This window comes from Lithobates pipiens, unplaced genomic scaffold (genome assembly GCF_037356315.1).
Source record: "Lithobates pipiens isolate NorthernLeopardFrog02 unplaced genomic scaffold, aLitPip1_a1.2 Scaffold_18, whole genome shotgun sequence".
Lineage (NCBI taxonomy): Eukaryota > Metazoa > Chordata > Amphibia > Anura > Ranidae > Lithobates > Lithobates pipiens.
In genome coordinates, this window is record NW_027507758.1 from 130,157,143 (window position 1) to 130,183,624 (window position 26,482).

The window sequence follows — 26,482 nt, forward strand, 5'->3', positions numbered from 1 at the left end:
GCATGCGTCATTCTTAGTCCACCGGACTAGCATACTGACGAACATATTGTCCGCTGAAACCCAAGTCCGGTTACACTGAGAAAGTCCGCTGAAGCCCACACACCATCGAATTGTCCGGTGAAATGCGCTTCGGCGGACTAAGTACGCTGGACAATTTGATCGTGTGTATGCGGCATTAGACATAAAGATATTAGAGAATGTGCCCCTGAAACAGTGGAAAGTCCAAATAAGACTAGGGACTCAAGCTGATCTAAGCTAAAGGCAAGCCATCCCAGGGTGCATCATGGTGGCTGTGCATGCACTAATGTACTTGTGCTGCCAATGCGCAAATGCCAATGTGCAAATGACAGGTGTACCTGCCCCTAACCTCCATGGCTGCACACAGTGACGAAGACCGAGCCAGAAACAGTAAAAAAAAAAAAAAAAACACAAGACACAGACAGGGAGTTATGTAGGTAACACCACTTAAAGCCTCCACTGCTGCAAAGCCAATCGGGTGCCAGTCCTCACTCTGTGAAGATAAAGAAAAGGAGAAGCCGCACACTGATAACATCATGTAGCTAGATATTTTGTACAGCAACATGGGTCTGATATAGACTTGTTCCGATCAGAGAAAGAGTGAATTGTCCATTACGGGAGGAGATCAGTTTTCCTTGTGAGTAGACGAGAAGCGTTCAAGCTTTTTAAAATTTGACAATCGCACCCAAAGGGAATGAATTATTCATAATAAATGTGTCACATCCCATTCATATATGTTTCTAGGATTTTCCTGTATTACTGCTTTTTTTTCCCCTTTCCCCCTACCCCTCCCATCATTTACCATTCCCATTTTTTTTCTTTCCCTACCCACAACCCCTACATTTTCTTCCTTCTCTCTCCCCAATAAGGATTAGCTCAGGCGTGTTTGCATACTCCACGTACAGATCCCGCCAGGAAGTCGGCACAGCGCTGCGCTAATCACAGGCAGTGAGACATTGCCCCGATGCGCGGCTGCAGAGATCAGGCAATGTTTCACTGCCTGTGATTAGTGCAGCGCTGCGCCGACTTCCTGGCGGGATCTGTACGTGGAATATGCAAACACGCCTGAGCTCATCCTTACTCCCCACTATTCCTTACCTTCCTTCCTTTTCCCACCTCCCCACCCCCTACTGTGTCCTGTGATACACAATTAAGAAGAGATACAACGTACGTTTGTTTCCATGAAATATATACGTGACAATCATTGTGTTGTAGGGCAGCACAGTGGTGTAGTGGTTAGCACTCTCACCTAGCAGTAAGAAGGGTCGTTGGTTCAAATCCCAACCATGACACTACCTGCCTGGAGTTTGCCTGTTCTCCCTGTGCCTGCGTGGGTTTCCTCCAGGTACTCTGGTTTCCTCCCACAATCCAAAGACATGCAGGTAGGTTAATTGGCTTCTGTCCAAAATTGGCCCTAATATATGAATGGGGACCTTGGATTGTGGGCTCCTTGAGGGCAGGGACTGACATGAGTGTGCAATGTACAGGGATAGGGAAAATTGTAAATACTTACTCAGGTTGGACTGGATGGACTGGTGTCTTTATTCAACCTTACTAACTATGAAACTATGAAACTACAGTGTATTTATGGTTTAAAGAGTGTAGCGAAGTAGCTGTAATGCGCTTTCCTTTTTCTAAATGTATTTTTCTCCTAAATTTGTACACTTACCTCCTGATTTGCACACTAAAGGTGTGATTTCATCTAATGGATGCAGCATGCTAAACATAGTTGGCAAAGGTTCCCTAAGAAAGAAAACAATCCATTACAGAAGAACTCCAATGATGGTAAGAATTGTGTAAACTAAACATTGTCATTTCTGGATCAGAGGTGAACATTTTAAACACAGAGACAGCTCAGCAACTAAACACTTAAATCTAAGTCATGCATAACAGCAGCAGGTATCATGAGGGAGCGTGCAGAGGGAAGGAGGAGAAGATGTAATGCATGTGAGCAGGAATGGCAAGGTAAAACACTGGAAAATGTGTTTAAGAGCAGAGAAAAACAGTGTATGCTTCCTGAGACTGAAAAGCTACAGTGGGGAAAATAATTATTTGATCCTATGCAAAAACATGATACACATAGTATAAATTAAGTAGCTGTTCAGTAAGTAAAATAGGTACTTGATCCCCAAGCAAAACAGGACTTAGTACCTGGTGGAGAAACCCTTGTTGGCAAGCACAGAGGCAGGATGTTTCTTGTAGTTGGTGACCAGGTTTGCACACATTTCAGGAGGGATTTTGGTCCACTCTTCTTTACAGATCTTCTCTAAATCCTTAAGGTTTCTTGGCTGTCCCTTGGCAACTCAAAGTTTTAGCTCCCTCCATAACTTTTCTATAGAATTAAGGTCTGGAGACTTTGATATTAATGTGCTTCTTCTTGAGCTGCTCCTTTGTTGCCTTGGCAGTACGTTTTGGGTCATTGTCATGCCGAAAGACCCATCCACAACCCATCTTCAGTGTTCTGGCTGAGAAGGTACTTATCCAAGTTTTACAATACACAGCCCCATCCATAAGCCTCTCAATGGGGCAAAGTCGGCCTGTACCTTTAGCAGAGAAACAGCCCCAAAGCATAAGGTTTCCACCTCCATGCTTTACTGTAGGGATGGTGTTCTTACAGTCATAGTCAGCATTTTTTTTCCTCCATACACGGTGAGTCAAGTTAATGCCAAAGAGCTAAACTTTGGTCTCATCTACAGCACTTTCTCCCAATCATTCTCTGGATCATTTAGATGCTCATTGGCAGACTTCAGATGAGCCTGTACATGTTCATTCTTGAAGAGGGGGACCTTGAGGTCGCTGCAGGATTTTAATTCTTGGTGGCATATTGTGTTACCAGTGGTTTGTTTGGTTACTGTGATCCCAACTGTGCCCACAAGTGCCTGTAGTTCTGTGCCAATCCCTCACTTTTCTCATGATCATCCTTACCTCACGAGGCAAAATCTTTCATGGAACTCCAGACCGAGGGCGATTGATGGTTATTTTGTATTTCTTCCATTTGCAAATAATTGCTCCAACAGTTGTCTCCTTCTCACCAAGCTTCTTGTTGATGGCCCATTCTAGCCTTTTTCAGGGCTACAATCTTGTCCCTGATGTCCTTTGACAGCTCTTTGGTCTTGCCTATGATGGTGAGGTTTGAAGGGAAGAAAGAGATTCTGTGGACAGATGTGTGTCTTTTATACACATAAAGGAGTTGTCGTTAGGAGCAACTTCTTAAATGTATCAGACTAATCTGTATACCACATTATCTTTAGTTGGTAGCGGATCAAATATTTATTTTATTCACTGAACTGAACTCAATTTATAATAATTGTATCGTGTTTTTTTTTGTAAGTGGGCAAACTTGCAAAATCTGAAGGGGTCAAATAATTATTTTCCCCACTGTATAAGTATTGTATGCCAAATTCTTTCACAACTACTGAGAAAGAAACAGGAAGTGCATTTCTCTCTTTAGATTATAAAAAAAATAAACATTTGCAGTTACTGTTGTTCATCAATAGGAAATGTATAGGTGTATGAATGGCAATGGGATAATTAATCATCTTCTTAAAATGGTCTAACCTGTTCAATAACATGTTACCACACCAGCAGAATTGATTATTACAAGAGAAAGCCCTAACATGTTTAAAATGAGTTTACCTTTGATTATAACTGGTGATAATCTCTGATCTAAATAAATGCTGACTGTGTATGCTACAAAAGGATAGAAAATCCACTTTTTTTTTTACACACCAAAAGCGTTTGCAGACGGAGATACCTTGTAAAAATCATCCCGTTACAGAAAACTAGAGGGGCAGATACAAGACCAGTCACCCTGCGCAAAGATAGAGAGCAGGAGTGACCGGTCTTTATTACAGGAAGGCCCTAAACAGGAATTTAAAAGTTGTCAGCATGCAGGAAAAGTGCCCACAGTGGCTGGAAACACAATGCCCCCCTGGGCAAATATAATACTACAGGAATTGCTTCAAGTCGGTTTACAGATCTGGAAAAAAATATGTACAAAGGGCCTCCAGATTCAAGTAACAATACAAACAGCTCATCTATTTAGACAATTTCTGTCTTGCACAGATGTCAGCTTTAAAAAGATTTCTTATGATGTCAAGGGCAATAAGCAAAAAAAGAAAGGGATTGATTGAGTTATATGACACAGCCCACTTGAGAGAGCTATATTACTTTTTTTTTTATCTTTTTTTAAAAAATGTTCATGTACAAGACAACTACAACAAACACAACATATAGAACCAAAACAATGAATATTTGTATGTTGCCCACGCAGGGGTCAGACGTTGAAGGCACAAAACAAACAAAAAACAGTTAGCGGGAGCAACACCAAGAGGACAATGGCGTGACAGAGTAACTTTCACTATAGCAGTAAAGAACACAAAAATAAATAAATAAATAAAATAAATAAAAAGGATGAAGATTTGCCTGTTTCAACACACTCAGCCCAGAACTGACCTAGGTCCATCTGGGCATCCCCAGACCCTATACTGTTTGCAAATTTTGGAGGCAGTTTTTGGGTCTGCCAACCATTTTGTCCATACTTTATCATATTTAGCCGGACAACCCCTATTGGCATAAGTATCTTTAAAAAATTGGGTGGTTGTTATTAATCAATTGCTTCCAGAAGGAAGTTGAGGGAGAAGTCTGCTTTTTCCAATGCAAAGTAATAGCCTTTCTTGCACAGAAGAGAGAGGCCAGCAAGTGTTTTATCAGCCCTGGTATGGAGAATATGATCTACAAGGCCTAACAAACAGATTTCAATGGCTTGAGGGACCAGTGTCGATATAAAAGTTTTGATGGTTATCACGATCGACCAAAAGCTTGTGATGGCAGGACAGGACCAGACTATGTGGGAATAATTTCCTGGAGAGTAACCACATCTCCAGCACTCTGGGGGTGAGATGGATTCATTATATGCAGCTTAGAAGGGGTGTAAAATCTTGAACTGAATCAGTCTATCACGTAAAGGGGTTTTAAATGGGAGATCCCATGTGTCATCCCAATCATCAATGTCTAAATGAGGAGCATCTTGCAGCCACTTATCCCTGAGTAAGTCTAAAGGAGGTAGGGCTACTGATATTAAATGAGCATAAATGTGAGATGTGGGTCTTTCAGAACAAACTGTTCTGAACATGTTCTAGTTCTGACTACACCATCCCAAAAGATGCCTGTGGAAATTGGCTATGGAAGGCATGGGAAAGCTGCCAATATTGAAATTACATGTGAGGGGCACACTGAGGTCCTCAGATAGACTGACTAAGGGTCGTAGGGATCCCTCAACCACTATTTGAGAGATACATTTATTCCATATATAGTCAACATAGCCGGATGAGGCAACATTAAAAAAAGTGAGGCAGGAAAGGGTTTCTACAAAGGGGTGCATTAGGTGACACTACAGTGTGGTGCATATACAGTATCTAACAAAAGTGAGTACACCCCACACATTTTTGTAAATATTTTATTATATCTTTTCATGTGACAACACTGAAGAAATTATACTTTTCTACAATGTAAAGTAGTGAATGTACAGCTAGTATAACAGTGTCAATTTGCTGTCCCCTCAAAATAACTCAACACACAGCCATTAATGTCTAGACCACTGGCAACAAAAGTGAGTACACCCCTAAGTGAAAATTTCCAAATCGGGCCCTATTAGCCATTTTCCTTCTCCGATGTCATGGGACTCGTTAGTGTTACAAGGTCTCAGGTGTGAATCGGGAGCAGGCGTGTTAAATTTGGTGTTATCGCCCTCAGTCTCTCATACTGGTCAGTGGAAGTTCAACATGGCACCTCATGGCAAAGAGCTCTCTGAGGATCTGAAAAAAAGAATTGTTGCTCTACATCAGGGATCCTCAAACTACGGCCCTCCAGCTGTTGCAAAACTACACATCCCATGAGGCATTGTGCAGCTCTGACATTCACAGACATGACTAGGCATGATGGGAATTGTAGTTTCTGAACAACTGGAGGGCCGTAGTTTGAAGACCCATGCTCTACATAAAGATGGCCTAGGCTATAAGATTGCCAAGATCCTGAAACTGAGCTGCAGCATGGTGGACAAGACCATACAGCAATTTAACAGGACAGGTTCCACTCAGAACAGGTTTTGCCATGGTTGACTACAGAAGTTGAGCTCAGCATCATGCCCAGAGGTAGTCTTTGGTAAAAAGACGTATGAGTGTTGCCAGCATTGCTGCAGAGGTTGAAGGGGTGGGGGTGGGAATCAGCCTGTCAGTGCTCAGCCCATACACCTCACGCTGCATCAAATTGGTCTGCATGGCTATCATCCCAGAAGAAAGCCTCTTCTAAAGATGATGCACAAGAAAGCCCGCAAACCGTTTGCTGAAGACAAGCAGACAAAGGACATGGAATACTGGAACCACGTCCTGTGGTCTGATGAGACCAAGATAAACTTCTTTGGTTCAGATGGTGTCAAGCGAATGCCAACATGTACTGTGACATACTGAAGCTGAGCATGATCCCCCCTCCCTTCAGAGACTGGGCCGTAGGGCGGTATTCCATCATGGTAATGACCCCAAACATACCTACAAAATGACCACTGCCTTGCTAAAGAAGCTGAGGGTAAAGGTGATGGACTGGCCAAGCGTGTCCCCAAACCCTATTGAGCATCTGTGAGGCATCCTCAAACGTAAGGTGGAGGAGCGCAAGGTCTCTAACATCCACTAGATCCGTGCTGTCATCATGGAGTGAAAGAGGACTCCAGGGGCAACCTGTAAAGGTCTGGTGAACTCCATGACCAAGACGGTTAAGGCAGTGCTAGAAAATAATGGTGGCCACACAAAATATTGACACTTTGGGCCTAATTTGGACATTTTCACTTAGGGTGTACTCACTTGTTGCCAGAGGTTTAGACATTAATGATTGTGTGTTGATTTATTTTGAGGGGACAGCCCATTTACACTGTTATACAAGCTGTACACTCACTATTTTACATTGTAGAAAAGTGTAATTTCTTCAGTGTTGTCACATGAAAAGATATAATAAAATAGTTCCAAAAATGTGAGGGGTGTACTTACTTTTGTGAGACACTGTATGTTGGTAAACAGTCTACGAAGGCCGATATCTGTGGATTTGTTCATCATAAACCCAATTTGGTCAAGATCAATTACTGTAGGGAGCAGTTTCTGCAGCCGCAGCGTGAGAAGTTTGGTTAATATCTTCACATCATTATTTAGCAGGCCAATGAGTCTTTAAAGAGGCACACAAACTTGGATCCTTGGGGAGCTTAGAAATCAAAATGATATGAGCGTGGTACACAGAGGTAGGAAACGCACCCTCAGCCAATGAGAGTATAGGTATGCCAACATAAGGCGCCAGCATCGTAAAGCCATATTTCTTAGTATCCAAGTTCCTACAGGCATAAATTAAACCTGGTGTGCCTGTTGTGTTGGTCAGTATACATTAAGAGAAAAGAGCATTGTAAATTTTGTAGGTTAAACTCCAAAAAAAGTACACTTGTTTCAAATGGTTGTTCAGTCATCTTTTAAAAAACTAAAAGCTAGCAGCTACAAAAACTGTAGCTGTTGACTATTAATAAACAGACACTCACCTGTCCCAGGATCCAGCATTCAATTACCCGGCTTCGACATACTAACTGTGAATGAATGGTCTGCAGCTTTCTGGGACCTGTGACGTATCCTGGAAGCTGCAGGGGAAGGAAGGGAAAGCCGAACTTCCACTCTGGTCACCAACCAGAAGTGGGAGAGCGAGTACCTGTCAAAACCAGGTACGCCCTCCCCCCCCCCCCCCCCCCCAAAAAAAATGTGAAGGAGGAGAGGAGGAGGAAGAGTGGAACTTTCCCTTTTGGGAGAAATTCTGCTTTAATTAAAATGTAATCCCTAAATTGTATTGCATCAATAAATTTAGAAACAACTTAAATTGCTTTTTCTGCTGAGAACTATAATGAAAAAAACACTTACCTAGGAGGACTGTGTGGCACCTCGTGAGAGTGGCTGTTACGTTCAAATAATAGCCCATATTTTGTTGGCCAGACAGTTGCAACCTAAGCAACATAGATAGAAATAATGAGAAATAACACAAGAGAAACAATTAGAACAAAACCAACTTTAAGGATGGTTTTGCATTTGGTAGGGCTTTCTTTGCCAATGGCTCTCGCTGCCACCAGCAAAGCCAGCAAGAGCAGGGAGAAGAGGAGAGAGTCACTACAGATGGGCACAAGGCTGGAATGACATCAGGCTCAGGTAAGTAAAAGGGGGGTGATGGGTGATACACATACTGAAACATTTTTTCCTACAGGGAATGCATGAAGGTGAAAAATGTTTTAGGCTTTACAACCACTTTAAGGCCTCATGCACACTGGACATTATAAAAACACCAGTAGCATTAGCTGTAGAATGAGTTTTTCAGCATTTTTGCAGTAGCGTTTTTCAGCTATAGCGGTTTTTTTTTTTTTTTTAGAAAAACTATACTCCCACATAAGCTTATCACTCTAAAACACTGATAAACACAGAATAGCAAAGTTTTTAACATTTTTTTTTTCCAGCTTTTATCAGAGTTAGAGCATTTTTACCGCTGAAAAACTCTAGTTTACACTAGTTCTGTTTTTTTTTCCAGCCAGAAAACCCCTTGCCAAAAAACACCTATAACAGCCTATGTGTGCAGGGACACATACAGTTGGGTAACATACTGGGGCGTTTACTGGCTACAGAAAAAAACATCTGAAGCCAAAAACAGCTATATATATTAAAAATAAGGAGGGAGAAAAACATATTTGGTACCGTAATAAACCACCAATTTACGTCTAGACTTTACCTGTGCCACTCAGGGATAAATATATAACTGGCATTCTACAAAATTGGCAATAAAAGCACCCAATTTCCTTTCTGATGAGCATTTTATGGTACCAAACTAGATAAAGAGTATTACAAATATTAACTGATAAAAGAAATCGGATCGGTTGCTATGATTTACTGCACATTACGGCTCTCATCAGCCTACAAGAAATACAGTCCTCCTTACCTGAAAAGGCAAAGGCGCTATGTAATCTTTCCCTTCTATGTTATGGACATTAATACAGGAGTTCTGCAGGATACAGATGCATTTCTCTACTTTATCTTGGCCTGAGAAAACAACGTAATAAAACCAGGTATAATTAGACATAAGGATTTTGTTTAATTTTTGAGGAAGTCTGTAGTAAGAAAATATGGAGGCTACCATTGCTGACCTCTTTCTGATTTGGGACGAGTAAAAAAGGTCAGGTTTTGACCTTATTGTCACTTACAATTTGTATCCTTGTTAAAGGACAGAAAAGCCAGACAGCCAGCCTGCCAACATGCAATCTCAGAGCACAATCATCAATTGCAGCCTTTGTTGTGCTGGTGAGGCAGTAGTGTAGTGTGCAATGTCTATATTCCATAGTCTATTGAGCCCTAAAAAAATAACTTTTGCACCAGCAGATTCAGCATTCTCCTGTGCTTTAATTATTCTGTAAGCAAACGGTTCTGATTGATACCGATCTTATGGTATAGTGAAGACAAGCACCAAATGTTTGCTGCAGCGTATAGTGAAGAGACGCACTATGTGTTTGCTGCAGCAACTGCACTTTAAACTACAGTGTTAATCACTCTCCTGCACATCCAAACCCTTTAGAAGGGAGATTCAAAATAGGGCTTTGGAGCATACGTAAAAGTGAAAACTGTGACCAGCTCTCATTGAACACTGTAGATGCAGGCACTGTGTCATACTCCCAACAGCTTAGCTTTGTTTCTCCCTCCCAGCAGTGACTTAACAGCCATGCAGCTTCATAGTATCTTATGTAAACATAGAGTGGGTGCTCTGGAAGGGGAGAGCAGAGTGAGGGGAGCTGCTAAGAAAAAGACTTCAGTGTACAACGAGACAAATATGGCAAAACTAAACTTTATAGACGTTACAGTAAAACTTTGCATTGTGAGCATAATTCGTTCCAGAAACATGCTTGTAATCCAAAGCACTTGTATATCAAAGCAAATTTCCCCATATGAAATAATGGAAACATATAAAAAGATTATAGCAATGTGATAGGTTGTGTAGCCATAAAATGTCCATGTACAAATGGAAGCCTCCACAAAGGGATTAGAAACAAAATCCATCAGGAGCTACAGACTATAAAAGAGAAGAGAGGCACCTCTAAGTGTAGCAATGTGGTTTTATTTAATAAAGATATAACATTTAGCAACTCACATGGTTGTTGGTTAAAAGAGGCACATTTAAGTACGCAGGCATCCAGGGTAAAGCTGTCCACATAGACCATCCCCCACACTGCCAGCTCTCACCACTGTCAGTCTGCAATCGTGACTGGGAAGACTACCCTGCAGTACAGCGATCTGAAAGCGTGGCTTGAACCGCTAATGGAGTGCAGTGTGGAAGGGACGACATCTCAATGGTGGTGCGGGGAATGGTCTATGTTAGGGATATGCAATTAGCGGACATCCAGCTGTTGCAGAACTACAAGTCCCATAAGGCATAGCAAGACTCTGACAGCCACAAGCATGAAACCCAGAGGCAGAGGCATAATGGGACTTGTAGTTTTGCAGCAGCTAGAGGTCCGCTAATTGCGTGTCCCTGGTCTAGGTGGACAGCTTTACCCCGAACGCCTGCTTACTTAGATGTGCCCGTTTTATTCATAAACTGTGTGAGTTGCTAAATGTTGTACCTTCATTAAAAGTAACCATATTGCTACACTTAGAGGCGCCTCTCTTCTATTTTATACTCAGTTGTGACATGACGATACTCTTATATCTAGACATCACTTGTATATCAAGTCAAAATGTATTAAAAGAAAAAAAATATATAATTTAGCTTGTCTTGCAAAATGCTCTCAAACCAAGGTTTTACTGTATAACCCTCCCTTCCTCTATCCAAAATAGAAAAAAAAGTTTTGCCTATAGTTCTATTTTAAGGGAGATTTACCTATAACAAGAAATATTTTCCAAAAGAGAATAAAAGACAAGAACACAACACCCGACATAGGTTCTAACCATTTTCTTTTAATAACAGGGGACCAGTAGGACCCGCACTTTTTTTTTTTTAACCAAAAAAGTAACAACACGTTTACTTTCAGTAATATTGACTGTTCTTTGAATTAAAACAATCCAAAAACCAACTAGCTTACCTTCTGTATCTTCAGATTTATTGCCGAGTACAGTAAAATCACACCACAGAGCCTGGAAATAAAGCAGCATAGAAAGAGTTATTTTAAATATACTCAATACATAGTGACCAGACTAAAATAACTGTTATAACTGTATACCCCACTCCCATAACACCCTGGCCATTAAAATGAATGGGCAGCGCTGCCGAATCGCCTGCAAAGCGATTCGGCAGTGCCGCAACATTGCCACTTTTAACCCTTTCCTCGGCCACTAGCGAGGGTTAAAATCGCCAATAAACCTGGCAGCGCTTTACAGCTAACGCCGGGCGCTTTCAGTGTAGAGAGAGAGAGAGAGAGAGAGAGAGAGTTTTACTATCCAAAAGTTAAAACAACAAGGGCAGAAGATTTAACAGATGGAAAGTTGAAAAAAATACCGAAGGCTGGGAAGCGCCGGCGCAAAGGGGTTAAAGCATATGTAAACCCAACATTTCATATTATTGATATATGTGCCTGTTGTACCATGTACTGTACGCCAGGGCTCGACAAACCCCGGTCGCCAGGTCGCATTTGCGCCTAGATTTCGTGTCCTGGCGACTGGGGCAACGCTGCTGGGGTATCCTGTCTCCATTTGGACCCCGAACTCCGCCGCGCAATTCCATCGTGCCGCGCCGGCCAGTAATTGAGGCCGCGGCTTTGCGGCCTACTAAAATCTTTCGGTAGTCTGGCGCCATCTTGTGGTGGATGTAGAAATTACACCCTATTCCAATAATGATAATTCCTAATGGAGTGAAGCTCCCTGACTGTTTTTCACTGCCCGCCCATTTCCTTCCCCTAATTAAAATAATTTTTTTTACTTTTTACAAAAAAAAAAATAATAATAATAATTAAATATTTTATATATATATATATATATATATATATATATTATTTAATTATTATTATTTTTTTTTTGTAAAAAGTAAAAAAAATTATTTTAATTAAGGGAAAAAAAAAAAATTATTTGTAATCCTCCCTGCTTGACCCCTTTCACAAGGGCTGTCTGATCAGGTTCACCTGTCAGTTTTTCAGGCGGACCTGATCTAACCCTTAGCGGGGATATGACGTTAAGAAGCGGGAACATGGCGGAAATAAAAGTCACATTCTTTTGTTAACCACTTCGTGCCCGCGCTATAGACAAAAGATGTCTACAGCACGGACACCAATTGCCGGGAGGGCGTCCCTGGACATCCTCCTGTTTACTTCCCCTCTGAACGCCGCCATGGGCGCACATCGGGGAAGTTCTGTGTTGGCCGTGTCCCTTGGATACAGCAAATCGCAGATCATGCTAAATGGCCAATCACAGCGGCCATTTAGCACTCAAGCGGTGTGTCCAATGAGAGGTGATCTCATATGTGGGGGGCTGGAGGCTATCTTCCCCTCACTTGTCTCCATGTCAGGCCAGGGACAGGTCCAGATCGCCGTCACGGACCTGGCTCCTAACTTTTTTAGCTGGCTCCCAGATTCCAAACAAATTTGTCAACCCCTGCTGTACGCGTATGAAAAAATAGGATTTTTATAACCATAAAATCCTTTTCTTTGAAGTACATCACGGGACATAGAGCCATAGTAGTTACTATGTGAGTTATAAGCCACCTAGTCCACTCCCTATATAACCCCTCCCACTACTGGGAGTACCTCAGTTTTTGTATCAAAGCAATACACGTGTATGCCAGAAAGAAGGGAGGGACCTCTGTCCCGTGATGTACTTCAAAGAAAAGGATTTTACAGGTAAGCTGTTATAAAAATCCTATTTTCTTATCATACATCACGGGACACAGAGCCATAGTAGTTTCTATGTGGGATGTCCCATAGCAATGCCAACTGAAGGGAGGGACACACAACAAAAGTAGGGCACCAAGAGACTAGAGGACTTATACTGCTGCCTGCAGTACACTGCGCCCAAAGGCGATATCCTCATTAACTTTTACATCTACTTGATAGAATCTGGTAAATGTATGGACTGAAGACCAAGTTGCGTCCCTGCAGATTTGAGCCATGGAGGCTTGGTGATGCACTGTACCAGGAAGTACGAACAGGCCTGGTGGAGTTCGCTTTAATACGAGGGTGGAAAGGTGGAACTTTCATCTTTAAACCATAAGCTTGAACAATCACTTGACAAATCCATTTAGAGATAGATTTCAATGCTGTCTGTCCTCTCTTAGAACCTTCAGGCACCACAAGCAAAAAACGAGAGTTAGACTTGCCGGTAACTCTGTTTCTAGGAGTCGTCCAGGACAGCACTAGAGAGATAGGCTCCACCTCCAGAGGCAGGAAACACAAACCAGATCTTTAAAGGGCGGTCTCTGTCCCTTCCCCTTCAGTCTTGTAAACGAGAACTTCCCCGGAAACGGCTTCTGTAACGACAAAAACACTTGTCCAGCATTATAACAGCATATAGGGAGGGAATCCATGCTGTCCTGGACGACTCCTAGAAACAGAGTTACCGGTAAGTCTAACTCTCGTTTTCTCTAGTCGTCTGTCCAGAACAGCACTAGAGAGGATCAACGAGAACTTACCAGATTAGGGGGGGACTACCGCTTGAAGGACCTTTCTCCCAAACGCCTGGTCTTGCGCTGAGATAAGGTCCAATCCACTTGTTCAGTAACTTCAGATTCAAGATCAACCGGAATTTGCCTGACGGTTTCCTTACTACAAACACGTGTGAATAGAAACCGTGATTTATTTCCTGTGGCGGAACTGGCACTAGAACCCTCTGATCTATTAAATCGCCAATTTGCGACAGCAAAGCTGTCGCTTTCTGGGGGTCTTTGGGAGGCTTGGTCAGACACATCCTTGCAGGTGGGATGTGTTTGAACTGTATTTTGTAACCCTCCCTGATGATCCTCAGAATAAAAGGATTTGGGGTAGCGTCTTCGCACTGTGGGAGGAACCGCCCCAGTCTCCCCCCCACAGGAACCGTGTCACTGGGATTTAGTGTTTTTTTTTAGAAGAGGAAAAGAGATTGCTTTTCTGTTTTCCTCCCATCCACTGTTTCTTAGGGGTTGACTCCTTAGAGGTCTGTCCTTGTGACTGTCCCTGCCTTTGAGGACGAAAAAAGCGTTTACCTGTAGTCTTTTTAGATTTGACAGGAAAGGCCTTCTTCTTGTCCGCAGTACGGTCCAGGACTTTCTTAAGGTCCTGCCCGAACAAAAGGTCTCCCTCAAAGGGGATGCCACATAACCTCACTTTTGAGGCCGAGTCTCCCGACCAAGACTTCAGCCAAAGTGCCCTGCGAGATGAATTTACGAGGGCAGCGGTCCTGGCTGACAATTTAACAGACTCCGCAGAGGCATCTGCTATATAACCTGCTGCTTTATGTAGCATAGGAAGGGAATCCAGAATTTCCTTTCTGGAGGTACCCCCTTCCAAATGGCCTTGTAATTGTTCCAGCCAGACCTCCAAGTTGCGAGCCACTATTGTCGTGGCCATTGCAGGTTTTAAGTTATTCACCTCTTTAATAGTACCTCCATCCTTTTATCCATGGGTTCCTTTAGAACACCCATGTCCTCAAAGGCGAGATCTGTTGACTTTGCACACTGGGAAAAAGCTGCGTCTACCTTGGGCACTTTATTCCAAACACAAGAGGGGTCCTCGCTGAAGGGGAATCTCCGCTTCATGCTTTTAGGGAAAAATAACTTTTTCTCTGGCTCCTCCCACTCTTTTTTGATTGAATCTATCAGTGTGCTATGAACCGGAAAGACCCTAACTGAATCTGTTTTTAGGGTCTGATACATCCGGTCATGCAAGGACAGGGAGACTGGCTCCTCTCTGATTTCGAGCGTCTCATAAATTACCCCCAGTAAGGCATCAACCTCCTCGAGTGAGAGCCTGTATCTGGGAGAGCTTGACCCTTGAACAGGAACATCTCCCGTAGCTTCCTTATAGACCAATTTGTCTATGCATGGTTTACAAAGGGGCTTAGACCATCCTTCTTTTAATTTACTCATACATGAAGGACATCTCTTCTTCCCCCCTGACCTCTCTGGTTCTTTGGGCAGAGCCTAAGGCAAGAGAAGGAGAGAAGAAGGAAGGGAAAAAAAACAGACAAGCCAACGTCAGCGAAACCTTTAGCAAAATAGGACGCCTTCACCAAACACCTATGTGTACCCCACCAACCGCTAACAGGATTCGCAAGACTCTTTAGTCCGGATCCTGTTTGAGAGAGGGAGGGAGGAAAAATACACCTGGACCATTTCAAAATGCCTTTGCATTGATTAGTCCATTACTCCCCCCCCCCTCTCTCCCAGCCCTGTAGGTACAAGACACCTCTGTGTTTGCCTACCTGAGCTGGTTCGGCTCCACTGCCACTCTCCACTGCATCCATATTCGATCGGAACACGCCTAACCGCCTGGAGGCTTCCCTTCGTAGTGGCGATAAAGCGATGCAGCACGAACGCTTTGTGGCTGCGGCTTTTTAAAATAGCCGCCAAGGTCCCGAACGTCCACGCGACCCGGAACCGGTAGTGGATTGCCGGAAGTCCTCTATCCTCCTCCTGTGTTGCACAGACCGGAACTCGAAGCCTGTGCCCGCCCCCCACCTGACTTTGCGCCCAATTTTGAACCTATTGTCAGGTGGGGAAACGAACGCCCTCCCCGGGCTTCAGAAGGAGAACGCCGGTTCGAAGCTGCAGTCAACCCGACCGGAGGACTTCAAACGTCCGTTTACCAACAGGTAACCAAAACTCCTTCCCCGTCTCTTATGGGCTATCCCACCGTCAGGGGAAGGAGAGCTCCTGATCCAGCCTCCTCCTCCGGTGGAGGAAACACAAAGACTGAAGGGGAAGGGACGGAGACCGCCCTTTAAAGATCTGGTTTGTGTTTCCTGCCTCTGAAGGTGGAGCCTATCTCTCTAGTGCTGTCCTGGACAGACGACTAGAGAAACATCAGTTTTACAAATCTGAGCAGTCGACTTCAAGTAGACTTTGACTGCTCTCACCACATCAAGGGAATGTAGTGACCTTTCTTCCGCAGAACAGGGTTCAGGGAAAAATGAAAGTAGAACAATATCCTGGTTTAAATGAAAACATGGCACTACCTTCGGTAGAAAATTAGGATGAGGACGTAATACAACCTTATCCTTGAGAATAATCAAATAAGGGCTCTTTACAAGAGAAGCCAACTCTGATGCCCTTCTTGCAGAAGATATGGCTACCAGAAAACTAAATTTCCTTGTCAAAAGGAGCAAGGGTATATGTTGTATTGACTCAAAAGGCTGTTTCTGTAATGCCGACAGGACTAAATTCAAGTCCCAAGGGTTCAGGGGGGACCTAACCAGAGGATTAAGCCACGTTACCCCCTGAAAAAAGCTAGGAAACAGAGAGCTCGAAGTAAGTGGTTGTTGAAATAATACCCAAAAGGCCAAAACCTGGCCTTTGATAGTACTCAAGACCAGTTTCATTTCTAATCTCATCTGTAGAAAGTCAAGGATCCTACCTGTGACATATTTCCTGGGGTGCCAACCCCTGGATTCACACCAGGAGACATATGCCTTCCAGACTCTATAATATATGACTCTGGAGACCGGCTTCCTTGCATTAACCAGAGTAGACACTACTGAACCTGATATCCCACACTTCTTCAGAATTTGGGTCTCAATAGCCAAACCATTAAATTTAGCATTTGTAAGGTAGGATGGAATACAGGACCTTGCGAGAGGCTCCGCCTGCCAATTCTCTATTCCTGGAATGGAGACTGCCGATAGGCTAGGTATGTTGTTTTCTGCTCAAGTTAGGATATGATTCACCTCTCTCTGGGCCGCACGACTTCTTGTGCCCCCTTGGTAATTGATATAGGCCACTGCTGTGGCATTGTCAGATTGGATCCTGACAGGACAATTCCATAATCTGAGCGTCCAGGCCTTTAAGGCCAGGCGTACTGTACAAATCTCTAGAATATTGATGGGCAAAGTAATTTCTGATTTGGACCATTTTCCTTGGACAGACACTTCTTCCAGGACTGCTCCCCAGCCCAGAAGGCTGCCATCTGTTGTTACCACCTTCCAGGTAACTGGTAGGAAGGATTTTTCTTGCCTATTAACCACCAACTAAGGCTTAGGCGCACCTTTGGGGATAAAGGCATTGGGAAGTCTAGAGCTTGGACCTTCTTGTTCCAAGTCGATAGGACACTGATTTGCAGTAGTCTTGATTGAAATCGAGCATAAGGAACGGCCTCGAATGAAGCCACCATCTTTCCCAACAATCTCATGCAAAGTCCAATAGAAGGATTCTTCTTTGCTTTGACCACCTGAATCAGTTCCCTTATGGAACTGATCTTTGCCTGGGGCAATAACACCCTCTTCTGAGTTGCATCTATGTTCAGACCCAAGTATTCCAATCTCTTTGATGGTTTTAAGGAAAATTTCTCCTTAGGCACTGGCAAAAAAACTGAGGTACTCTTCCTGTCTTAGGGTGTGCCAGTGTCCTTCACCTGAAGGTGGCCTATAACCCACATAGTAACTACTATGGCCCTGTGTCCCGTGATGTATGATAAGAAAGTATCCTGTTCTCTTTGCATTGTTTCCTTTATGAAAAATCCCTGATGTTCTTGTCAGTCCCTCTGCTTTCCTATTAAATTGTGACCACACTAGGCATGAGAGCAGTGTGGTCAATTCTATAGCTGTGCTGGGAACTCAATGTGCTCTCCTACAATGATCAGACTTGTCTTTACGACCCCCCCCCCCCCCACACACACACACAGCCTTTCATTGAGAAGATCAGTGTGCTGCTGTTTCTCTTCCCCCAGCTCTTATGCAGCCGAGAACAAAAAAAAGGAAGGAAAAAAAAGGGTATTTAAATTTATTTCTTATATCTATAAACAAATGTTTTGCCTTTTCATTTTTATTTTAAAGCGGGAGTCCGCCGTTTTTTTTTTTTTAAAAAGCCAGCAGCTTCAAATACTGCAGCTGCCGACTTTTAAAATAATGACAAGTACCCGCCCAGCGTGCCCGCGATGTCGGCACCCGAAGCCGATCTCTCGATCGTCTCTCGGGTGCTGCCGCCGCCATCTTGGGTATGGGAAACGGGAAGTGGAGCCTTTCGGATTCATTTCCCGGTTCCCTACTGCGCATGCGCGAGTCGTGCTGCGCAATAAGGATGGTCCCCGCTGTCTCTGGGATCCGTGTGTTTCCCAGCAGGCAGCGGGGGACCTTCGGAAAGGGGCGTACCTTCTGCAGAATCTACGCTGGAAGTGGGTGCAGATACCTGTACTGTACAGGTACCTGCACCCCCCTCCCCCCTAAAAGGTGCCAATTGTGGCGCCAGAGGGTTCCAATGAGTGGAAGGTCCACTTTAGGGTGGACCTCCGCCTTAAGCTGAATAGGTTGTTTTACAAGGTGATTGTTTACACTCACTTTAAGCAATCTGAGAAGTTGTTAAAGTGTAAAGTCTTTTTTTTTTTTTTTTATAAATAAATAACAAACATGTTATACTTCTCCTCTATGTGCAGTGGATTTGCACAGAGCAGCCTGTATCCTCCTCTTCTCAGGTCCCTATTTGCTGCTCCTGGCCCCTCCCTCCTGTTGAGTGCCCCCACAACAAGCAGCTTGCTATGGGGACATCCAAGCCGAGGTGCAGCTCTGTGTGTCAACTCAGACACGGAGCTGCTTTTTGGCCTCACCCCTTCCCTCTACTGATTGGCTAAGTGACTTATTGACAGCTGCGGGAGGCAATGGCGCCGCTGCTGTGTCTCAGCCAATCGGGGGGGGGGGGTGGGTCAGGGATGGCTGAGGGACATTGCTGGACAGAGATGGGGCTCTGGTAAGTATTGGGGGGGCTGAGGGGGCTGCTGCACACGGAATGTTTTTTATCTTAATGCATAGAATGCAACTCCTTTAAGCACTGGTACAGCCTTACAATGGCCATACTGCTGCTTTGAATAGAGAGGGAAAAAATAAAAACGAACAAAAAAAATGCAACCATTTATAAATCATTAAAAAGATGTGCTTTAAAAAATGTGTTTAGACATTTGCTTGCAACATTTGCAGCAAGGAAAATATTATTTACTTCACTATATGGAGGTGTAAAAAAAAAAAAAAGTGTCAGGCTGAGAGCCAAGTTACATGTCTTATCAAAGCGCCATGGGACCAGCCTCTACAATCACAAAGTACTCACTGCAGTGTTTTAAAGAGAGCACTCAAACGGCCCCTGCAGGCTCCACACCATGGCCTACATTTTATTAATGGCACATAAAATGTAGGCACAGTGTGGAATAAATACCATGTTGTCCAATGAATAGTAGCATTCACTCTTGATAAATACCCCATAAGAGTATAAAGCATGTAGTTCCTATAATACAGATATTTGGTTTTACCTGTACAACCGGGCTGTCGACGGTAAATGCTTTAAAGACTGATGATGCATTCATTTTACTCCCTTTGCTCCAGATCACCATGTTCCCTGCCACATACAGCTCTTCATCATATTCCACATCTTCCCCGGGGTCACCAACACCTTTCCTTAGCTGCCAACTTTCCTAAAAGGATACATTAGAAAATGAGTAAAAACAGAGGAATAGATCAATTCCAGCGCACGCTACTACTGTAAACTGTAAACCACAGTCCCATGACATTTTCTTGCCGTTAAAGCACCTACCTACAGAAAGGGTCAGTTCACACACAACATACAGCTGCCAGAGAGGTAAACCACTGCAGTTTCCTCTCCGGCAGCTACATGTTGTCGCTGCGATAAGAGGTGGTGTGGTGCTTGACCCAGTGCACACACGGCTCCCTTTTTATTTATTGTTTTCTCGCTTAACTTTATTTGAAGTGTACAAACAATTGTTTTCTGTGTGTCCCATTTAAACTGCAACACAACTTGAAGCTGCGATAAAATGCAGACATGCTGCATTTTATTGCAGTACACTGTACAGGATCGCACACCAGGTGACATGAAGTCTACTTTTTCTGGGTGTCCTTGCGGTGACCGGTATTTTACACTGCAGTAAAATGGCAGTTTTATCTATGCGTGAATTCAGCCAAAACCATACTCAACAAATCTGTGGCCATGAAACCATTTACTAAACATGGCATGCCATAATGATACTACCAGTGTTAACATTTGGAGGACAAAAACATGGTAGCTGTATGTGGCTGTAAATAGTAGGAGGGCTTTCTGCCACTTTCACTCACCACCGATTTTGCCCTTGGACAAACTAGGCTACAATTACTACACAATTATGTGATGACCCAGCACAAACATGTCCGCACCCCTATTTGGGTCCCAATCCATAGTTTAACTGCTCCCAGACCCCCCCACATACATTTATTGCGGCAGGGCTGCCCAGCTGCGCAAAATCACATACCTGAACACGTGTCGCTCCTGCTGTGATTGGACACAGCAGGTCCGGCGGCCGCCACAACCTGAATCACGGATCTCTCTTTTCCTTCAGTGTGACACTGCCCCACACAGTTTGCAAGCACCTCCCTAGGGAACATTTAACCCTTTGATCGCCCCTGGTGTTAACCACTTCCCTGACAGTGCCATTTATACAGTAATCGGTGCATTTTTTTATAGCACGATCACTGTATTGGGGTCACTGGTCCCAAAAAAGTGTCAATCAGTGTCAGATTTGTCCTCTGCAATGTCGCAGTCCTGCTAAAAATTGCAGATCACCACCATTACCAGTAAAAAATAAATGTCCCTAAATCTTTGTAGACACTATAACTTTTGCATAAACCAATCAATATACGCTTATTGGGTTTTTTTTTAACAAAAATATGTAGCAGAATACATATTAGCCTAAACTGATAAAGAAATTATTCTTTTACATTTTTCTTTTGGACATGTATTATAGCAGAAAGTAAAAAATATTTTTTTTCCTTTCTTTTTTCAAAATTGTCAGTCTTTTTTGTTTATAGCACAAAAAATTTTAAATGCAGAGGCGATCAAATACTGTTAGAAAAGTTTTAAATGTTTATTGTGTGACTATTAGAAAAACATGGCATTCTAAAAAGCAAACTGAGAAAAGCTATGGAAGAAATAGGTAAAAATAATTGGATGTATTGCCTACTAGTAGCTGTGACCAGTATGTATATCACACCCCCAAAAGAAGATGAAAAAAGTGCATGTGGGAGATTGGGTCTCAATAAAAAGTAATAAGAAAAAAGCAGTGGTACTCCCCAAGGTGGGATGGTCCTTTCAAAGTCCTTTTAACTACCCCCACTGTGATAAGGATTGCAGAGAGGTCTACCTGGATTCACCAGTACCATTGTAAAAAGGTTTTACAGGCAGAGTAGGGCCAGATGGCTACCAGAGGTTCAGAAAATCCGGCTACAAAGGGAGGTCTCACACAAAGTGGGACTTGTCTCAAACCGGTGAAGTCTCCCTCCCCTTCCAACTCCCCTATCCTATCCGCTGGAACTCTGTAGCTGGTTAGGATGAAAGGGACAGTAATTATCCTTGGGTTACTGGTGACACTAGGAGAGGCATCCATAAGAGGGGTTATACATTATGGAAGAGTAGAGGAACCTTTGAATTAGGAAAGAACAGGAAAAGCATTAAATCTAAAACTTTATAGAGGGAATAACTAGCACTATACTGGTAGACTTCTGTCAGATTGCAGATTGTGGGGATACAACTGGGGCTAGAGGACTTCTATGGGCAGATAAATATATCTGCTGGCTCTGGAATAAGGCAGGATGTCAAGCATGGGATCGGGCCCTGTGGACTACAGCGCATCAAGATTGGGGGTATAATCAACCAGGGGCTAAAAAGAGTGGAATAAAGGAGACTCATAATCACAAAAGCGGCCAACTCCCCCTTCACAATAGTAAGAACTGTAACCAACTATTAATAACATTAAAGGAGCCGAGGAAGGAAGATCAGCGGTTGTATTCCATGGGAGCATGGGTGTCAGGAACTGACCCCTCAGGAACATTTTTCCTTGAGGTATTACCACCTAATAAAACTAGACAACAGGAAAAGGTAGACTCAGAAGGGAAAGAAGAAAGGCCATACTAAAATAGAAGTTCTGAGTATAACTATAAGATTCACTAACAATAGAAGATGCCATAGCTTTGGAGACGGGCGACCAAGAATAAAAAATGAGTGGTTACAATGGTTGAGGTTAAAACTCTGAAAAAGGAAAACTGTTTAGTTTGTGCAGGAGCCAGACCACATTTAGCAACAGTTCCTTTTCCTCTAGATCACAATACAGATCCAGAAGGTTTAAAATGTATGTTGCAATTGTATAATAAGAGCTATAAACCTGAAACAAATTCTACTTGTCACGCATTGAGTTTGTTGTTTCCCCCAGTACAGAGACCTCAGATACCTCCAGCGGTTACCGCTTATCCGGGCAACTTTACTTGTTTTGCACTCCCAGGGACCCGTAGCGCAGTGGATCTTGGGTCACTTCCCGATGACTACTGTGTGGAGAGGATTAACACGGACAACGGTGACTGGGTTGGACATGACATTCAGAGAGCTGATGTCTGGTGTATGTTTGGGGATAAGAAACTGCGAGCTAGACTACCAGCCAATGCCCAAGGGGATTGCGCTATGGTCCAGCTGGCTATGCCCCTGAGAATCCTGTCAGAATACCCGTGGACTAAGAGTCACCGACAGTATCGTAGGGACACCTCTCCCTTGGGGTCATTTGACTCTCAGATCTACATAGATGAGATTGGGGTTCTTTGCTGGGTGCCGGACGAGTTTAAAGCCAGGAATCAGGTGACAGCTGGGTTTGAGTCTCTTCTCTGGTGGGTGACTATAAATAAAAATGTTGACTGGATTAATTATATATATTATAACCAACAACGATTTGTAAACTATACTAGGGATGCTGTGAAGGGCCTAGCAAAACAGTTAGCCCCCACATCTCTAATGACCTGGCAGAACCGAATGGTTTTAGATATGGTCTTAGCTGAAAGAGGAGGGTATGCAAAATGTTTGGTAGCATGTGTTGTATCTTTATCCCTAATAATACAGCTCCTGGAGGGACCGTGACCAGAGCCTTGGAAGGACTGACTGCGCTATCGAATGAATTGGCGGAAAACTCAGGTATTAATGATCCATTCACAACTTGGCTTGAAGGATGGTTCGGTAAATGGACTGGATTTATCACATCATGTTTGATCTCAATCGCTGTGGCTTTGGCTGTTTTGGTTACTTGCGGATGCTGCTGCATTCCCTGTATTCGAGGACTTTCACAAAAACTCATTGCAGTCTCAAGAACAATGTATCAAACCCTCTCTACCTCTGAGGAGACCTATGTGGACATTGAAGCTCAACTTAATGACATACAGTCCGAAAGTGTATAACACAGGGACTTTCATCGAAATGTGTTGAGATAAAATAGTCACACAAAGAGGAGGGAATGTTAGAAAAGTTTTAAATGTTTATTGTGTGACTATTAGAAAAACAATAGTCCTGAGACTGATTTGTTAAAAAGCTTACTTCTGAGCACATTATTGTATTAACTCATTTATTGTTTTGTCTTAATTAACTCCATAGTAGGTACGATGATTAGATTTAACTTAATATGATAGCCTAAGAATGTACGGGAACATGAATAGCAAATAAAGTGCCATCCTGTGCCATGACAACGTTATTTATGTTCCCTCAGCCAATAGAAGCATAGAGGTGTTATTCTTGTAGGGTATGAGGAGAGAGAGAGATATTCTTTTGTTGGGACTTTTTTCTGCAGCTTGTCCTGTAAGCATGTCTCCCTGTTGTGGGCCACATCAGAAATAAATTGTTTGCTTCTCAAATACATCTGGAGTTTTGACTGATCACAAGGGAAGTTCCTAACAAATACTACCAAAAGAAAGCTCCATTTGTGGGAAAAAAGGACATGTTTTATTTGGGTACAGCGTCACACGACCGCGCAATTTGGTTAAAGCGAAGCAATGCCATTTCGCACTGGTCATTAAGGGGGTAAATCCTTCCAGGGCTGAAGTAGTTAAGAAACACTAAAGATCAAACCAAATTTTAGCCACAGCATAACAGGTATGAGAAGCGTAGACCAGACCACGAAGTTCTTGGATATATAATTTCTAACTTACCTTGTGTTTCTCATGGATGGTCACCTCTCGAAGCGATCCCACCAAGCCCGCAGCCCCATCAGAGGACCAGAGCTCAGAGGCTGGCTGAAGCTGCCGGAGCTGGAGATTCAATGCATTGGGGTGGTGCTTGCTTTGTTCACGACCAAAAGGAACAAACTCCTGCAAATCCCCTGCTGCAATCATTGTCTGCCTCTCTTCATAGATGTTCGACATGGGTTCCAAATATCCACATTATTTCTGGAAAAGATCAAGTTTAGATGAAAATCCTTAAACCAAAGCCGTCAACTGACACACATAAAAGGAAATTTCAAGAAATTCTCAATTAAACAGATTTTATTTATTTTTTTCTAAGTAAAAAGATAAAATGATTGTCTAATCCATTAAGAGAGTAAAAAAACAAATGTAGCAGTGTAAAGAAAAAAAAAACTAGTGCATTTCCCATCTCTCCCGAGGAGTAAAAAGCTCCCACAAACCAGAAATGACAGTTGCCTGATCTGTTTCTACCTGCATTTCACACTTCTTTCTGGAGCCTATAGGTACTTAGTCAACAAAACTATATAAGATACCATCAGCTGTGTAATTGTTACTTGATTGGTTAATAAAGAAGTATACCGTGTGCATGGTGTGACCTCAAACTTGTCCACCAATTTTATATTTGCCGCTGACCACTACACCTAACAAAGGCTGGTGCCAAAGCTGTCTACTCAGTGAATACCTATAATCCTTAAATAATCTTCAGGTTTACATTTGTAGGTGCTATATTTAAGGTAAGAACATGATACAACAATCCATAAAAGAATGAATTTTATTTGACATCAATATAAAAGTATATAAAAAGGCTTGGACGAGATCCATAGAATACACAAACAGCAGCAACTTTTATATAATACATAAAAACCCCGACACATACCCTCAACAAGCCTGCTAATCAGCAAGTTTTCAAATCTTTACAATTCTGTACATAAGAATTCTTTCTATTAAGCTGAAACTGATTCTTGCAGTGGGATGGGGACAACACCTAACGCGTTTCCCAGCTCAAAAGGTCTGCTTCATCAGGAAATACAGTACACATAAAAACAATACATCAACCAAGTAGTGGACCCACGCTGTATTCCCATTCAGATGAAGCTAGTAGGGGATATAAAAGTATCCTTAATCTCTAGAACCAGGGATCCTTGGCATCCAGAGTCTGTAAGTAATTAATGTAAAAATTCACAATGCAGCCTAGGAATGTGCACCCCATTTTGGTTGGGGTGGGGGGTCCACTGGACCTGCATATGAGCTTCCTTCTTTCTCCTCCAGAAACCATGCTACATTTAGGCTCCATTCTCACATATGCGACTTTTTCTGAATCCAATTCGCATAACAGGAGTGTGATGGGCTCTTAATGAAGCTGGGTCACACACCTCAGGGGCGGCCCCAGTCCGCAATATAAAAAAAGGGTCCTGTCTCCTCCAGACTCCTTTGCTGGTATTGGAGGTCCAGGATCCCTCTGTATGTCCCATACTTCTTTTTCCTGAATGCAGCATGGGTCTATTATTTTGAAGTATTGTATGTTGTATAAATATTTGCTCCATATTTCCTGATGAAGCAGATCTTTTGAATTGGGAAATGTTCAGTATGTTATTGAGGGTATAGATGGGGGTTGTTTATGTAGTATAGGATAGTCACTGCTATTTGTGTTGGCTGTGGTCTTCTACTATGCTTTTTTATTGCTATAATACAATTAGAAATGGTATCATTTTCTTACCTTAAAAATGTAGAATTTGAAAAGTCCCAGGGGGAATTGATCAAAACTGGAACAGAGAATCTTGAAGCAGCTGTACATTTCAGCCAATCAGCTGCTATCTTCATCTTGTTGCGTTAAGCTTTGAGAATTAAAAGCAGAAGCTGACTGGTTGCCATGCACAGCTGCTCCAGAATCTGACTGCTCCAGTTTTAATAAATTCCTCCTCCATAGGGTTTTTTTTTTTCCAATGGCTTTCCCAATATTTTTAACTGCTTAGAAAATTAGACATAGTTTATAACTCTGCTGTATGAGCAGCCGGCAGTAAACGGACTCCGCTATCTGTTCAGATCCTCTGATCAAAGCCGGAGGTAGGTAGGTGATCGGAATGCCGATCACCGTAAAAGGGGCCTAACTGCAGCCAAGATATGTTTTTTATTGTGTAGGGAAGGTTCCTTTTGATTTACCCTAGACTTGAAAAAGCATTGCTTTAATGTGTGATTTATTTTTTATTTATTTATGACTTGTATTAGCTGCAGTATATTTAGAAGAAGTGTTTTATATGCAGAAGATCCTTTAGGCAATTGCA

At 42.9% G+C, this 26,482-nt stretch overlaps 1 protein-coding gene across 1 annotated transcript in view; it reads right to left on the minus strand.

Annotated features, from left to right (window-relative positions):
* ANAPC1 (anaphase promoting complex subunit 1) overlaps nucleotides 1-26,482 on the minus strand; it is a 175,766-nt gene that overhangs the window by 138,202 nt on the left and 11,082 nt on the right. Inside the window, exons 2-7 of the mRNA XM_077486110.1 lie at nucleotides 24,168-24,404; nucleotides 19,475-19,636; nucleotides 11,150-11,201; nucleotides 9,019-9,119; nucleotides 7,959-8,041; nucleotides 1,688-1,761 (exon numbers count right to left, since the gene is read on the minus strand). Coding sequence (XP_077342236.1) covers nucleotides 1,688-1,761; nucleotides 7,959-8,041; nucleotides 9,019-9,119; nucleotides 11,150-11,201; nucleotides 19,475-19,636; nucleotides 24,168-24,380 — 685 coding nt within the window. The 5' untranslated portion in view covers nucleotides 24,381-24,404. The remainder of the gene's footprint in view (nucleotides 1-1,687; nucleotides 1,762-7,958; nucleotides 8,042-9,018; nucleotides 9,120-11,149; nucleotides 11,202-19,474; nucleotides 19,637-24,167; nucleotides 24,405-26,482) is intronic.